This window comes from Chrysemys picta, chromosome 2 (assembly GCF_011386835.1).
Source record: "Chrysemys picta bellii isolate R12L10 chromosome 2, ASM1138683v2, whole genome shotgun sequence".
Taxonomy (NCBI): domain Eukaryota; kingdom Metazoa; phylum Chordata; order Testudines; family Emydidae; genus Chrysemys; species Chrysemys picta.
Window position 1 is genome coordinate 43784882 of NC_088792.1, and position 17570 is coordinate 43802451.

At 43.0% G+C, this 17570-nt stretch overlaps 1 protein-coding gene across 3 annotated transcripts in view; it reads right to left on the minus strand.

The window, feature by feature from the left end:
- Positions 1-159: 159 nt before the first annotated feature.
- ABCB1 (ATP binding cassette subfamily B member 1) overlaps positions 160-17570 on the minus strand; it is a 100160-nt gene continuing 82749 nt past the window's right edge. For 2 of the 3 annotated variants that reach the window (XM_065586947.1, XM_065586946.1), the window contains exons 24-29: positions 17127-17246; positions 11375-11531; positions 10118-10315; positions 4685-4891; positions 2002-2148; positions 160-386 (exon numbers count right to left, since the gene is read on the minus strand). In XM_065586947.1, coding sequence (XP_065443019.1) covers positions 189-386; positions 2002-2148; positions 4685-4891; positions 10118-10315; positions 11375-11531; positions 17127-17246 — 1027 coding nt within the window. In that variant the 3' untranslated portion in view covers positions 160-188. The remainder of the gene's footprint in view (positions 387-2001; positions 2149-4684; positions 4892-10117; positions 10316-11374; positions 11532-17126; positions 17247-17570) is intronic. The other variant, XM_005282428.4, reaches the window with a different exon arrangement.

Genomic DNA, 17570 nt, shown 5'->3' on the forward strand with positions numbered 1-17570 from the left:
TTGAGGACATTGATATATGTTTGGTTCAGTGTTTCTTGGCTTTCCAGGGTTTAACAGGACTTCTTCTCTTTACAGGGTTTCCTAAAAACAAAGGTACTAAGACTGATTGCTAATACTGTCTTTTGCAAAGTATTAAAACAATTGCACAATAACACTTCAGAAATTTGGCACTGCTTTTAATTCACGTTTCATGGTCCAGCTTGAACATTAACTAGAGAATAGTAGATGCCTTTTTCAGCCAAGAGTTGCTGATGTGTTCCTTGTTCTACGACCCTTCCATTCTGGATTACCACTATCTTGTCAGCATTCTGCACAGTGGACAGGCGATGAGCTATTACAATACAGGTGCGACCTTGTCTTGCTTTATCCAGTGCTTCTTGGACAACCTATTCAATTACCAAAGCAGAAGATACATTTGTCAAGTAATGCATAGAAACCCCTTCCAGCTGTTAGTAAGTGAGGTATCTGATCTGATATCTTTTAATTTAAATTATAAATTACCAGTGAGAGAGATGAGGCTGAATGGCTCCAGGGAACAGTAATGGGATGAATGTCTAGCTTCCTGTTTTAAATCTAGCTTGTGTTCACGATGAGTGAGAGCTCTTAATATTGATAAATGGTTGGATACCTATTTGAGCTAAAGTGGTAAACATCTCAGGAGAATTGCTAAAGACCTGTGTCCACATCACCAAAATCATCACAGCTGGCAACCTGGTTGGCAATCTCAGCAGAAAGACCAAGTATTGTACAGGCACAGAGCTGGTTCCTTTTAGGCCAGTTTTAAATAGTGGTGGAATGCTTGTATTGCCGCAGTTGTAAGGAAGTCATTCTAAGGTATTTCATGAGCACTAAGTTCACTTTAAAACTACAGAGAAACCTGTTTTGACAGCAGTGGGCCACATATCAGTATTGTCAACAGCAAGTCGTCAAAAATCACTGAACCAGTGTTGCCAAATTTAATAACTTTATGGCATGTCTTGTGATAAGTATTTTTCTTAAAGCCCCAGCTCCTGGAGAAAAGTGAGGATCTCAGCTTCCATTTTTAAAAAGGAAGCAAGTCTCTGGCTGTCATGGTTGCAGGGAAAAGCTTGAAAATGTCACCCAAGTGCACCCTAAAGGCACAAAAAGAAGAAAGCAAACAAAAAGCCATGAGATTCTTTCCTTGCAGAAATGACCATGTGGGGGAGGGGAGGAAGGAAGGGGGAAGCAAAGAGTACAGTAAAAAATAAAATTGACTAAACCAAGACTTAAAATTGGAGAATATGTTTCCCAGAAATATTTCTCAGAGCTGCCAAGTCTCCCAGATCACACAGGAGACTCCTGATTTCTTGTATCCGCCCCAAGATCCAGAGCAGCTGTTTGAACCTGCTATCTCAATTCTGAGACCTACTACTCTATGGTTAGAATCCTGGAGGACTCCAACCATAAAGATGTTTTTTACAGTACTGCCTCCAACTATCCTACTGCCATAGAGATACACCCAGTGTAATGTGTCACTCTAGCTATTCTTCTATAGGGGAGAAGAGTTGGGGATGAAGCTCTAGGGCCCAGCTGTATGATTGGAGGAGAGTTGTGTGCTGATCAGAGTGTTGCTGTAGATGGGGTCTCTGTTGCAGAAAGCCTGCCCTAACTGGAGTGAGGGCCTAGACATGCCAGAGTCCCTGGGGAGAGGGAGATTTAGCCAAGTGTGTTTACGGGGGAGAAAGAAGAAGAAGGGGGATCTAGCCTTTTGCATTCTTCTGACATCAGTAGGCAATAGAAAAGTAACTGAAGACAGTTTCGTAGTAAGATATTTGGATTTGGGTAATCTAGATTTAGACAGTTGCTGTCATTTATACAAATGAGATAATGCCTCAGTATATATGCATCTCATTTGTAGAAAAGTTCTAGATTTTCAGACTTTGGACTTTTACAGGCATTTATGGAAATCAAAGTGGTAATCACAATTGTTGTATTAACAGCCATGGTTTTAGATTCCCCCTGTGTACAAAAACAAGATACCTTTTCACTTTCTGTATCTAGAGCAGATGTGGCTTCGTCCAGTAGCAGAACTTGAGGATGACGTACAAGAGCTCGAGCAATAGCAATACGCTGCTTCTGACCACCCGAGAGCTGAGTTCCTTTGTCTCCCACACGGGTATTATATTTCTAAATACAATAAACACAAGTTTAGAAGGTGCATCCAACCAGCAATTTAGCCTGGGTTTGGACTTAAATCACAGAGTCCAATAAAGCATGTGCTTTCTACTCTTGGCTATTTTATTTCAGCAGTTCTTTGAAAGCAGATGACCACAATTATTGAAGACCAAAAACATCTGTCCATCTTAGGTGCTTATATGACCTCCATTACCATACTACCTGAACATCCCAATCTTTAATGTATTTATCCTCACAACACTCCTGTGAGGTAGGAAAGTGTATTATTCCCATTTTACAGATGGGAACTGAGAGGCTCACACAGGAGTCTGTGGCAAGTCAAGGAATTGAACTACCCCTTTATTGTCTCCCAAGTCCTAGGCTAGCATCCTAACCACTGGACCATCTTTCCCCTCGTGAGTTCACTTTGAAGGGAATATCATAACTTAAAAAAGAGAATGTTATGGTTTTAATCTAAATTATGTACATATCTAATTGACAGTCACATCTGACTTGGGGCATCCAAAAATGTTAGTTTTTAAAATACGCATACAGTTTACTAATGAACTGATTGGTGCTCCCTCAAAGCCTGCACTAGCTTTTGTTTGTTACACTGTAAGGATTGCATATGATTTGCTGGATGATTCAGTCTGGCAATGTTCTCAGCTCTTACCTGAACCTTTAACAAAAATAATTTCTACCAAGTGTTTTAGATAACAAGGGGCTAACAAAACAAACAAACAAAATATTTTAAGTATCCGGGGGTAGCCGTGTTAGTCTGTATTTACAAAAACAACAAGGAGTCTGGTGGCACCTTAAAGACTAACAGATTTATTTGGGCATAAGCTTTCGTGGGTAAAAACCTCACTTCTTCAGATGCATAGAGTGAAAGTTACAGATGCAGCCATTATATACTGACACATGGAGAGCAGGGAGTTACTTCGCAAGTGAAGACCCAGTGTTGACAGGGCCAATTCAATCAGGGTGGATGTAGTCCACTCCCAATAATAGATGAGGAGGTGTCAATTCCAGGAGAGGAAAAGCTGCTTCTGTAATGAGCCAGTCACTCCCAGTCCCTATTCAAGCCCAGATTAATGGTGTTAAATTTGCAAATGAATTTTAGTTCTGCTGTTTCTCTTTGAAGTCTGTTTCTGAAGTTTTTTTGTTCAATGATAGTGACTTTTAAATCTGTAATAGAATGACCAGGGAGACTGAAGTGTTCACTTACTGGCTTATGTATGTTACCATTCCTGATGTCCGATTTGTGTCCATTTATTCTTTTGCGGAGGGTCTGTCCGGTTTGGCCAATGTACATGGCAGAGGGGCATTGCTGGCACATGATGGCATATATAACATTAGTGGATGTGCAGGTGATTGAGCCCTTGATGGTGTGGCTGATGTGGTTGGGTCCTCTGATGGTGTCGCCAGAGTAGATATGGGGACAGAGTAGGCATGATCTACAACCTATCCTGGAAAATGATCCCTCACTCTCACAGACCTTGGGAGGCAGGCCAGTCCTCGCTTACAGACAACCCCCCAACCTGAAGCAAATACTCACCAGCAACTACACATCACACCACAGAAACACTAACCCAGGAACCAATCCCTGTAACAAACCTCGTTGCCTACTCTGTCCCCATATCTACTCTGGCGACACCATCAGAGGACCCAACCATATCAGCCACACCATCAAGGGCTCATTCACCTGCACATCCACTAATGTTATATACTACCTGAACATCCCATCATGTGCCAGCAATGCCCCTCTGCCATGTACATTGGCCAAACCGGACAGACCCTCCGCAAAAGAATAAATGGACACAAATCGGACATCAGGAATGGTAACATACATAAGCCAGTAAGTGAACACTTCAATCTCCCTGGTCATTCTATTACAGATTTAAAAGTCACTATCATTGAACAAAAAAACTTCAGAAACAGACTTCAAAGAAAAACAGCAGAACTAAAATTCATTTGCAAATTTAACACCATTAATCTGGGCTTGAATAGGGACTGGGAGTGACTGGCTCATTACAGAAGCAGCTTTTCCTCTCCTGGAATTGACACCTCCTCATCTATTATTGGGAGTGGACTACATCCACCCTGATTGAATTGGCCCTGTCAACACTGGGTCTCCACTTGCGAAGTAACTCCCTGCTCTCCACGTGTCAGTATATAATGCCTGCATCTGTAACTTTCACTCTATGCATCTGAAGAAGTGAGGTTTTTACCCACGAAAGCTTATGCCCAAATAAATCTGTTAGTCTTTAAAATATTTTAAACAATCTTTAATTAAAAGCATTTATCTCTCTCAATTAATCACGTTTCACATGCTTGTTTTCATAAACCTAGTTTTCCACTGGCCTATGGAGTCTTCCAGAAAAAATGTTGTAGAGAAGACTTGAATTTCTAATGTAATAAGGCATGGAAAAAACAAATCCTTTAGGTTCCTTTACATCCCAGAGGAGCATAAAAGGGCATAACTCCTTTTTATTTTTCTTTGTAAGTCACCCTTCGTTTTGAGTAAGAAACAAAAGGTTTAACTTACATTTGGCAGAGAGTCAATGAAGGAATGTATGTTGGCTGCTCTTGCTGCATTTACAATCTCTTCAGATGACACCTCTCTACTGTTATCTCCATATGCAATATTCTCAGCAATACTGCAGTCAAACAGGATCGGCTCTTGTGAGACAATACCAATCTGAGCTCTAAGCCATTGGATATTTAATGCCTTTGCATTTTGGCCATCCAGCAGCTAAAAAGAAAGAATACTTAAATGTCAGAGATAGGAAAGCTTTGGCTTACACGAAAAATGTTACATTAACTTTTCCATTCTTATAGCTAATATCAACAATTCTTTGCAAAATACTTTATACAATGATTTTGGTGGCTTCAGTTTATTCGTAAGGAAATCTCAAAGGAGATAATTCAAGCTTCCAATCCCAGTTCCTTAGACTAGCTTTCTAACCTTGAGCCTTATTCCTTCTAATGTTGTAAATATTTATAAAAAATAAATAAAGTGATACACAAAGCAAACAATGCAGAATTGAGTAAAATCACACTTTTAGGTCTTGTCTACAAAGCAATGTTTTACAGGTATAAGTTAAGTTCTGAATTTAAACTGCTACAATTTTACTGGTATAACTGGCAAGACTTTCCCATGTAGTCAAGCTCTTAGATTGTGAGTGTTTTGGGGCTGGATGCTTTATAAAAAATAGCCAGTCTGAAGACATTTCCCTTCAAACACAGGATTATAATCATCCTTGTAAGATATAGGCTTTGATACCTGGAAAGATACTGGAACAAATTATGTAACTATCAATTTGTAAGCACCTAGAGCAGTAGTGGGCAATCACGCAGCCCATCAGGGTAATCTGCTGGCGGGCCACCAGACAGTTTGTTTACATTTGCACAGCTGCCTGAAGCTCCCAGTGGCTGCAGTTTGCAGCAGAGGCAGAACAAAAGGGGACCCTGCTACATGGTTACAGCGCAAATTTCATTCAGATGCATGTTTTAATGGATCCGGTATTACTGCAATATTAACCTGATAAGAGACTGAGATGAGTTACTCAACGTGGGGGGATCTTCTGAATCAATGTGCCCACCATCTAAGACTCCAACTGGCTTGCCACTTTCCATTTTTCAGATCCCTGCATTAGCTATATCACTGATTGCTTTGGGGTCAGATCCAGAATTGGTGGTTGAGCCGAATACAAGTCTCATAACAGAGACGCAAGTATTTCCTATGCAAAGTCTTCCTCCTCAAAGTAATACTCGTGGATATCCTATGTATCAAGCTGGTGATATGATAGGAGGTTGGGAAACTGACAAGACTGGCCTATGCCTCCTTGTATGCCTTGGCCATATTAGCCAACTTCTATTTATGAATACCATAACAGAAAATCTGTCTTTCTGGTTGGATCATCTTCAGTCAGAACACTCAGATCCTAGAGCTAGGGAACATTCCTCTTCTTTGGCACTGGATATCCTCTTGGAAGAGGAATATCAGGAAGGATCTCCACAGGATGAATTCCAAGACTTCATGGAACCAGAAAGTGATTCATCTGATCTCAATGTGGGAGTAACACCAGCATCATCTCCTTCAGGCGATGCAATTCACTTTCACAAATTAGTGGACAGAATGGCATCCACTTTAAAATTACCTTAGGTGGCTTTGAAGGAGGCTGCACATACAGTTTTTGACATTCTGGGTCTGGGTCTATAGTTTTATTGCCCATGTAGAAGGGCTCTGGCATCAGCAAAAATTCCTTTTGTCTCTAATCCAGCATCATGCCAACCAATTTCAAAAAAGGCTGACAAGTTCTACCAAATTCCACCTGAGAAATTCTCTTGTTCTAGCAGCAATGCTTCAAAAACCTAGGTCAGGTCTTCAACACTCTACTCCTTATGATAAAGAAGGAAAAAGTTGAACTCTCTTGGGAGAAAATTGTTTTCTTCTGCTTCCTTCAACATGCAAGTGGCAAACTGTCATGCAGTGATGGCCAGGTATTAGTTTCAACTGAGGGAGAACATGTCAATCTTCACCAAACATCTCTGAGAGATTCAGAAAAAGTTATCAACTTTCATCAAAAAAAGTCAAAATGTGACCATAATGCCTTTAGGGCATCATTTGATGTATCTGACACCACTCTGAGATCTGTGGCATTGGCAATAGCTCTACGTAGGCATTCATGGTTATGATCTTCTTCTCTTCCTATGGAAATGAGATCTACAGTATAGGACTTACCCTTTGAAGGGGGTGGACTATATAGTACAAAAACTGATGAGATATTGAAGAAGATAGAGCCTTGCTCCTAAGCTAGATCTCTGGGGCTACTAAGGGAGAACATCTAAACCTGTGTTCAGATATCATAGGCAATATGTTTCACCTTCTTCCTCTTCATCTTAATTTAATCAAAGGAGACAGCCATACTATCACAATAGCAGCAACTACAACAAGCATCCTCTCAATCATAGGAAAGGAAGAAATCCTACAAATCCCAGATAACGACAAAGAATTCCTCGGCCACATCCTCCCTGCAAAATGTCAAGCCAAAGGTTTGACATGATAATCAAGAGCTTTGAACCAATTTCAGAAAATCCTATCTGTATTTTTGGAGACCATCTATCCCAATTTTATGATGTATGGACAACTATCACATCAGACAGGTGGGTTTTTGACACAGTAAAGGAAGGTTATACTGTCCAATTCAAAGCCCTTCCTCCATGCAAACTCCTGCCTCTTACTTGTCAGGGCCGTCCATCTGGCTCTCAAAGCATTTCTTCTGCAGATTCAGGATGTAGTAATTCAGGTGACTATGGATGACATGTCCACAGTATATTATCTGAACAAACAAGGAGGAACTGGATTGTCGCCACTAGGCAACAAGGCAATAAAGCTTTGGGACTGGTGCATCCTATATAACATTTACCCAATTGCTTTGCATATTGCGGAAGAACAGTGAGATCATGGATTGTCTGGACAGGGACTCCTCTCAGATGCATGATGGTCTGTAAAAGACGCAGTTATTCCAAACTTTTTCAGGCTTTGGGGGTTTCCAGACATAGATTTGTTTGCCACCAGATTCCATATAAAATGTCCCTCTTTTGGCTCAAGAAACAGTCTATCGTTGATGGATGCATTTTTCTTACATTGGGGAATGGTGTTGATGGATATTGCCTCTAATCCTCAAAGTTTTTTTTTTAAAAGAAAATAAAACAGATTTGGTCAGGATAATTTTAATTGCTCCAGCCAGGCTGTGGCAACAATGACACATGGAGTTACTCCATTTATCCAATGGTAAATACAAGATGCTCCTGCTATCAACAGACTTACTGTCCAGAGGGGGCAGGGTTTGTACCCAGATCATCAGTCATTACATCTAACAGCGTGGGCAATAGGACTTCAACAGATTCAGGAAGATCATGCTCTGTTGAGGTGCAGCAAGTTCTTATTAATGCTTGAAAAAGCATCTACCAGGAGAAGCTACAGTTACAAATGGAAAAGATTTGTTATCTGGCAACTGATAGGGATGTTGACCCAGTCTCAGTTTCCATACAACTTGTTTTGGAATATTTGTACTTAGAAACCGGGGTGGGGGAGGTTGTCTTTCTCCTCCATTAAAGTCCATTTAGCAGCAACAGCAGCATTCCATACTCATGCTAATGGAAAATCCATCTTCTCGCACAAGTTGGTGAAACGTTGTTTAAGAGGTGTATTGAATTTCTATCCCCCAGTATGAGAGTTGGCCCCTCCATGGAATTGAAACTTAGTTTTAGCACAACTTATGTCCCTCCCATTTGAACCTCAAATGAGCTGTTCTTTTATTCATCTTTCTAGACAGACAGCTTGTATAGTAGCCTTCACGTCTGCTAGAAGAATTAACGAGTTACATGCATTGATGGCAGAACCCTGTTATACTACTTTTCAAAAAGATAAAGTGTTTTTTGAGCACACCCTAAATTCTTTCAGAGTGGTTTCAGAGTTTCATGTTAATCAAAGTATTAATTTACCTGTATTTTCCCCCCTAAATCTCATACAAGTAAAGGGGAATCTAGAGTACACTCCTTGGATATGATAAGAACAGTCTTATATTACTTGGAGAGAATGTATTTAACTCATATGCTGGTACTTTTAAGGGTTGGGACATTTCAGCACTTTGCCTGTCCAGATGGGTCAGACTGTGTATTGAAGTGTTATAATGGAGCTTCACTTTCTCCTCCTGTTCTGCATTCTACTAGAGCGGTTGCTACAACTGCAGCATTCACTAAACATATTCCTTTTATTGAGATATGCAAGGCTGGTATGTGGAATTCAGTTCACACTTTTACAAGACATTATGCTTTGGATGTGGCAACAAAGTCTGGTGCACAATTTGGCAGAGCAATGCGCCAACTGCTGTTTAATTAGGACTCCACTCCCTCCTTCCAGTTTACAGTACTGCTTGCCAAACTATCCCCAGAGCAGGAATATGCAGAGGACACTTGAAGAGGAAATGAAGGTTATTTACTTGTAACCGGAGTTCTTCAAGATAGATTCTACGTATTCACACTCCCCACCAACCTTTCCCACTTCTGTAGATTCCTACTTTTAGGATTAATCAGTATTTTGCTTTAGTATTTGAAGGGAACTGAGGCAGCAACAGGTGACACTCCCCTTTTCATAACCATGCTCGCAGGACACACTGAAACACTAAGGGCAAGGGAAAGAGGGGTGGGGTGCCCTAACTGTCACTGTTACTAGAAGGTTCCACCATCCTGGCTGCATCCAGTCAGAGCATCCCAAAACTGGGAATATGCAGAGTTCATCTCGAAGAACTCTGGTCACAAGTAAGTAACCTTCATTTGGTATGTCATAAAAATTGATATGAACGTGCTTTTTAAATGTTAATTATGTAATGGGGAGGTTTTATATGCACTTTACACACATTTCAAACCTAGATTATTGTAAGCATTTAGGAAATATTCATCACTATGATGTCTGGATGCACCTTAAATTGCATAAATTTGGTCTTTAACGTTAAAAATAAGGAGCAAAGGTCTCATACTTCTCTGCTGCTCATAGTTTTAAGATACAGGAGGGAGGGGCATTTATATTAGTACAATATATAAAAGTGTATCTGCTTCTAGTACATTTTATAGTTTTATAATAATTAGCCATCATAGGGCCCGATCCAAATCCCACTGAATTCAGTAGAAGTCTTTTCACTGACTTCAGTATGTTCTGAATCAGGCCCATGTAGCAATTTTCATCCATGAATCACTTCCCTTAACTCAAAATGACAGGAGAAGTGTGGAAAATTTTGCATTCTGCCTATCTTCACTATGGTTATACACAGAACCCTAAAAATCCACTAGTGCCTCCATTTAATCTTCACAAAGGATAAAAAAATATCAAAAGTACCTATTAAATTTTATTATATTAACAAGAATAATATAGGTAAATTATCATTTAACCAGGTTCTCACAAGGAATCACTTACCAGTTCTCCATTAAGAGGATCATAGAATCTCTCAAGCAATTGAACAACAGTGCTCTTTCCACAGCCACTGCTGCCTACAAGCGCCAGTGTCTGTCCTTTTTCTACATTAATATTCAAACCTTGAAGCACTTGGACATCTGGTCGAGTTGGATAGTTAAACATCACTTCTTTGAATGCTATGTTGCCACCAAATATATCCTATAATTGAAATGGTAACATCTGATCAATTTTTAGGAGAATTTGGACAGATCATAAAACAATGCACAGAGAACTAGAACCATCCTGTTCCTATTGATTTCAATGGGAGTTTTGCCATTAACTTCAATACAGCCAGGATCTGGTCCTTTTTGTGACGTTTCAAAAATTAACACAAGGTGTAAATTTATTTTGAAGACAGAGATTCTGCTAGTTCTGCTTCACACCAGTTTTAACATAAGGCCAAATTTTCAAAAATAATGGTAATTTTGCGTCGCCAGCTTCGTCTAATGCTTTCTGTAAATCAAGCCCCTTTGAGAGTCTCAAGTTAAGCACCGTATAACAATAGCCACTTCTGATATTCTTGGCCAGTGTACCAAAGCAATCCTGCTTTAGAGGGTTTTTTTTTCAAATTAAATTACTGTACAATTATCATTACCATATATGCACCCAAATGCTCACTGTCAAACTTATGATTCCTGGTAAGTGTTAACAGCATTTTCTTAGACTGTTGTTATTATTTTAAAAATTAGAAGTGTTAGTCAGATGGTAAGTTCCTTGGAGCAAAGTCCTGCCATCTTTATTTGTGTGCAATACCACAATAAAAATAATATACTGAACTGCTATCATCCTGTCTGCCTCTTTGAGTGATGCCCACCTAGATTCACCTACTTCTTAGCTCCTATAGTACACTAATATTTATTATTAGCATCTTGCATATAAATTGAATCCCAAAACATTTTACAATGTTAATGTAGGGCCTGATTATATTGCCAAGGTCCATGCATGGATATGCTCCTCCTGCACAGAAGAGGAATTGGCTGCTTCTGCAGCATTGTTCCCATTTTCACTGGACCTGGCAGAGGGCTCTCCACAAAGAAATGCAAGGAAAGAGCAGGCAGAAGCAGAATTTGGCCCTCATAGTTTTTGGATGAAACACAATGCTAATGGTCCCAAGGATCAGTTAATCTAAACACTTAACTTGTGAGTGGGGAAAGAAAACCTCAGTTACATTAGTTAGTGTAGTAGGTGACATTGTCCATAACACAATGATCAACTTACAGGCTTCAGTCCTTCATCACTGTAACTGTCTATTAAGGGGTCTCTTTCAAACAGCATGAACAGGTGTGCTGCTGACATCTTGGCTTTGGCATAGTCTGGAGTAAATGAACTGGCCTGTCCTAGTGCCATTGCACCAAATACAATAGCTGAAAATACCCTGCGAGAACAAGACAAGAGAGAAAATAAAACATATCAAATAATGAGGTTGTGGAGGAAGGGGTGTAAACTATTGGGAAGGGGATGGCTAGAGTTAAAAATAATAATAGTTGTTAACTATCATTGTAATGAGTAGTCTTGTACCATGAGTAAATGTATCCACTTTTAATAAAGTGAGAAAAAAGCTTCTGTTCCAACCTCAGTGTTTCCTTTATTTATTAATACAATTGCTAACTTTTGGCAGGATCCCAAATTTTAGCAGCAGGGAGGCAGGTAAGGACTTACGTGAGATTCTGGATATTGGGAAGAAGGCAAAAGGAGCATCTGCAGAAACAGCTAAAACATGGATTGCTACCTATGGGTGAGGGAGTACAATGGGGCTAAGCTAGAGTGACCCCGCCCCACCACCATGCTGCTCCTGGATCTAAAACTGTGCAGGGGAGAGAGTCTCTCTCTCTCTCTCTCTCTGCAGGGAGGAACCAATCAGAGATTCCAGCCAGTAGGAGCAGCTGAAGTAGCTTTGACTGGACTTTCTCTGCTCTGTGCTGATTGGCTGTCTGCTCCAACCCTTGTCCTCCCTCACAGTCTCTTCACCTCAGCTTCACTCCAAACTTCCCCGATTTGCCCATTTCTCCCCTACTCAGCCTCTCTCATGTGCTCTCTCTTCAATGCCCCAGCTTCCTTCACTTTAATTTCCATTTAACTGATTGCCTCCTAATTCACACTTTCCCCTCCCAACCTGCAAAAAATTGTGAAATTCACATGACATTGCTGCCATTACAGTGTTCACATGCTTGTGTGTTCTACCTCTTCCCCCACCCTCTGTGTCTTATCTATTTAGACTAAGCTCTTTAGGGCAAGGACTGTCTGCTACTGTGTCCATACAGTGCCTAGAAGAATGGGGCCTCATTCTTGGTTGGCCCTTAGGCATTACCATAATAAATTTGATTAATAATTAAAAATTAATAATTGGTGCTATTTGGCGTATCTGAGTATGTAAGAGGGATTAACTTTCAACAGTAGTTAGCCAATTATCCCAGCCACAAGTTGTACAGGGATGTTTTGGAAACATGTAATTGTAAATTATATCCAAATTCAACAATGTAGTAACCACAAGAAGGCTATTCATTATCTTACTTAAAAAAGGTATCTTGGGTAGGTCAAAAAAGACAACATATTAATTGTAATCCACCTCCAGGGGTAAAATGCTGGTCCCGCTGCCATAACTGGCAAACCTCCCATTGGATTTCACCCAACAGATGTGGATTCAATTAAGGGCTCTACCACAGATCTCTTGTGTGACTTGGCAAGTGTGATGGGGCGTCCACCCCACAGTGGCCTGTGAGGGGTTAATGGATCCCTAGGGAGGCTGTTTGAAAAGCAGCCAATAGGAGCTATGAGGCACAGACAATCAGGGCCTGGAAGGCCCATATAAGAAGAGCTGCAGGGCAGAGGAGGGTCAGTTGTTACCTGGAGCTCAATGAGGGAGGACTGGCTGCCGTGCAGGTGGAAGAAAGCTAGCACTCTGGACAGAGCCGTGCTGGGCAGGAACAGAGGAGTGAGAGAGAGCTCCTGGCTGACTGGCATATTGAGGCCCTGAGATAAGGGTGAAGAGGTGCTGGGGTTGTGGGGAAGTTGCCCAGGGAAATGTACTGAGAGGTTGGAGGGGATGCAGTGGGGCCGGGACCTGGAGTAATGGGCAGGCCCAGGTTCCTCCATCACCCATGCCATTGAGGAAGTGGCTGGAAAGTTGGACTGCAATACTGGCCCCCAGAAGGAGGGAGTGCAAAGTATGCCATGGCTGGAGGGCCGTGTTCTGAAGAGGATGCCATGTTTTTTAGAGTGACCAGGGTCCAGGAGGAGAAGTGATGGTGGGTGAGACACCACTGGGAGTCGGCGTACCGACCTGTAGAGCTGAGCTGCAAGATTACCAGCAGGAGGTGCTAGCATGGTGAATCCCACCCTGTCACACATGGTAGAGAATGCAGGCACATGGTCGCCTCTGAGGGGAGGGGACTGAGTGAGAGACTAAGATAATGTTGGACAGCCACCCCTGATACAAGGGAAGTGGGAAAGGCTATAGCAGAGACACTTAGGTCAAAGGAGCTGCATGTGTGGAGGCCTTTTTGGTGGAAGGCAGGTGTACCTTCCCAGGCTGGACTTCAGAGTTGCTGCTTCCACTGAAGGGGGTTGATGAGTAACCAAGGGAGATCCAGGCCCTAATGAGCCAGATCCTGGAGAACCAGCAGCAACAGTGGAAGGCACAGAGACACTTGCACGAATGCCTGAGGCAGTTGATGGAAGAGCAGCGTTATTTGCTCAAGATCCTCCAGGAGGGGAGCAGGGGCCAGAGGGCCTGGGGCAAGAAGCGAGGCCCCAGATCAGGAGGCCAGAAGCCCGAGCAGAACAGTCTTACACTTGTGGGTGGAGGGGACACTTTAAGAGAGATTGCCCCTACTGGGATAGGAGAGAGAGAAGCCTTATGCAGAGAGTGGGAAAGAGTGACAGCCCGGGAGATTCCTACCTGTGAAGCAAACAGGGAGGGGATGGGCATGTTGGGCCTCTGGGCAACAGAGGTACCTGCAGAGGGAGTGCCCATACTGGAGTGGTAAGGTCAAGGCTAGCCCAGGGGAAGGGCCTGAGCAATGGAAGGACCATGGGAGGCCTCTGACCAAAGGGAAGCAAAGGATTTCTTATCTGTGCCATGAGGAGGGCCGTATCAGAAGGTATTACCCCCTTAGGAGAAGGCAGGATAGAAAAAGGGTGCCTGGGAACCAGGTGAGACACTTTATGGAATTTGCGGGACACTTTAGGATATTATGAATACCAATATTGTAAAATTGTAATAGGTTATGCCACATATACTGTGTAAAGTATCTACACAAATATTGTAATTTGCCAGGTATGATAATCTCATTTATGTGTTTGTATCACCTTTGTATTGTAAAAAGCAACAGAGGGTCCTGTGGCACCTTTAAGACTAACAGAAGTATTGGGAGCATAAGCTTTCGTGGGTAAGAACCTCACTTCTTCAGATGCAAGTCGCTCCCAATACTTCTGTTAGTCTTAAAGGTGCCACAGGACCCTCTGTTGCTTTTTACAGATTCAGACTAACACGGCTACTCCTCTGATACTTTGTATTGTAAGTTATATGTATGGTATGTCTGTAGTTCCAAACTTGTGCTGTGCATCTGGGTGACACACCCAGACAGATTGGCATTAGCACTGCCTAGCCTGTTTGACAGCCCATCAAGGGACATCGGCTATATAACTGACCCATTGAGAGAAGACAAGGGATACACCTTATGACTCAGCAAGGCATGTAGGTGCATGCCTATGGAGAGAACTCTAAGGCTTCCAGACCATGTGCTGGGCAGCTTGTGTTTGGAACAAAGGAAACCAAGCTGCATGGCAAAAGACTATAAAAGGCAGCTGCATCTTCTCCATTTTGTCTTCAGTCCTGCTTCTTGTCTTCATTCCTGCTTATTAGCTCTGGAGTAACCTTTCTACAAACGAAGCTCTGAACAAAGGACTGAATGACCCATCCAAGCTGTGGATGTATTCCAGTGGGACTTTCAAGCCAGCAAACTCACCAGTACTACTAGGAAACTGATGGACTTTGAAGTCTTTGTATGTATGTGACTGTTTTACCATTTAACATCTCTCTTCTTGTTCTTTCTTTTTTCTTTATAATAAACCTTTAGTTTTAGACACTAAAGGATTGGCTAGCAGTGTGGTATTTGGGGTAAGATCCAAACCCATACTGACCTGATAACGTGGCTGACCCTTTGGGATCAGAAGAACATTTTGTATATGTGAACAGAGTTGTTTAAATAACTTCTCACTGCACTGGACCTAGGTGCTGATTGGGAGCCAGAGAACTGGAATGCAATTAAGGGGGCTGTGTGATTTCTTGTTTTGCTTCTTGATAACCAGTGTAGGGAATCAGAAGCACAGTTGGTGACAGGTTGGGGAGTTTGACTTCAGTGTTACTCCCAAGCCTGGTGGGTATCTGCTCTCCCTTTTGCAGCAAGTCCTGACCTTGGCATTTCCAGTAAGGGCTGCCCTAGGCACTGTGGGTCACACCAGGCTAGGTCAGGTGGTGGTGATGACTGGGCATGGAGCAATCTCCCATGCCCAGCAGGAGGTGCTAGGGAGATGGTGGATAAGATGACTGGAACGGAGAGGACCCAGACAGACAAGGGAACCCACACTTAAGCAGGACAAGCTGTGGTAGGGACTCAGACCTTGGGAGAAATGGTGCTGGGAGAGCCTGCAGAGCCAGGGCTAGGTGTTATGGGAGAAACTGAAAGCCACCAAGCAGGCCTTGCAGATAGCACAAAATAATGCAGAGGTGCAGAGGGAAATTCAGAGATATGGAGCAGAATGGCAAGTTGCTCCTCCTGGTAGAAAACCTGAGGCAGGAGAGGCATGTCCTGCAGGCACAGCTGTGGGGGAAGCAGGGAAGGTAATTCCCCTGCCCAGGGCAGTTGGTCTTAAGGGGGAGGGTGTCTGATGCGGCATTCCCCCCCCACACACACATTGGCCTTTAAGGGGTTAATGAAGCCCTAGGGAGGCTGTGTGAAAAGCAGCCAATGGGAGGGGGGCGCTATGAGGGGCAGTCAATCAGAAAATATAAGAAAAGCTGCAGGGCAGAGCAGGGTCAGTTGCTCCCTGGAGCTCAAGGAGGGAGAACTGACTGTTTTGCAGGTGGAAGAAAGCTAGAACCCTGGACAGAGAAGTGCTGGGCAGGGACAGGGGAGTGAGAGAGAGATCCTGGCTGACTGCTAAATCTGGCATGCAGAGGCTCTGAGGTAAGGGTGAAGAAGGTGCTGGGGAAGTAGCCCAGGGAAATGTACCGAGCAGTTGGAGGGGACACAGCACGTGGCTGCCATCTACAGTGTCCCTGGGCCAGGACCTGGAGGAGTGGGCAGGCCTGGGTCCCCCGCCCCTGATCACTGAGGAAGTGGCTGGACAGTTGGATTGCAGTACTGGCCCCCGGAAAGGGGGAGCGCAGAGTATGGCACAGCCAGAAGGCTGTGTCCTGAAAAGGATGCTGTGGTCCTTGGATCAACACGAGTCCAGGAGGAGAAGTGACAGTGGGCGAGACACCACTGGGAGTTGGCGTACCAATCTGCAAGATGACCAGCAGGAGACAGTAGTGTGGTGGTGAGTCCCACCCTGTCACACCAAGTCACTCAGACCCTGATCTTGCATGTAGGTATGCACTGCAGCAACCAAGAGCAGGCACTTGCAGAATCAACACCATATGAGCTCTCAGTGCCCCATTTGTAAAATAGGGATACAATAATACTTTTCCTCACATGCCTTTTTTGTCTTTCTATTTTGACTACAAACTCTCTGATTGAGACTCTAGCTAGCCATGTATAGCATTTAGCACAATAGGGCTCCAATCTCATTTGGGGCCTGTAGGCACTTCACTAACAGACATCAGAAAGGCTGTCTATTGAAGCCAGAATTATAACATGTTAAGTATTAGGGCTGGTCTACACTAGGAGGAGAGGTCGATGTAAGATACGCAACTTCAGCTACAGGAATAGCGTAACTGAAGTCGACATATCTTATTTCGACTTACCTCTGGTCCTCACGGCGCGGGATCGACGGCCGCGGCTCCCCCGTCGACTCTGCTACCGCTGCTTGCCCTGGTGGAGTTCCGGAGTCGACGGGAGCGTGTTCGGGGATCGATATATTGCGTCTAGATGAGACGTGATATATTGATCCCCGATAGATCAATTACTACCCGCTGGAACAGACGTACCTTTAGCCATAATTCAAAATACTCCCTCCACTATTTCTATTTAGTCCTTCCTTAAAAGCCAGTACACAACATTTGAGACAAAGCACATTGAGAGCTATACCAACGTCTACCAGCATTTCATATATAATTAAATGAAGGCCCTAGTTGACATGCTTATTAGGAACATTGCGACTTGGAAAGATAACAGAAGTTATCGATCCTAATTCAAGATGAAGGCCAGTGCTGCAGGTCAGCAAGTAGACAAACAATGGTCTATGTATT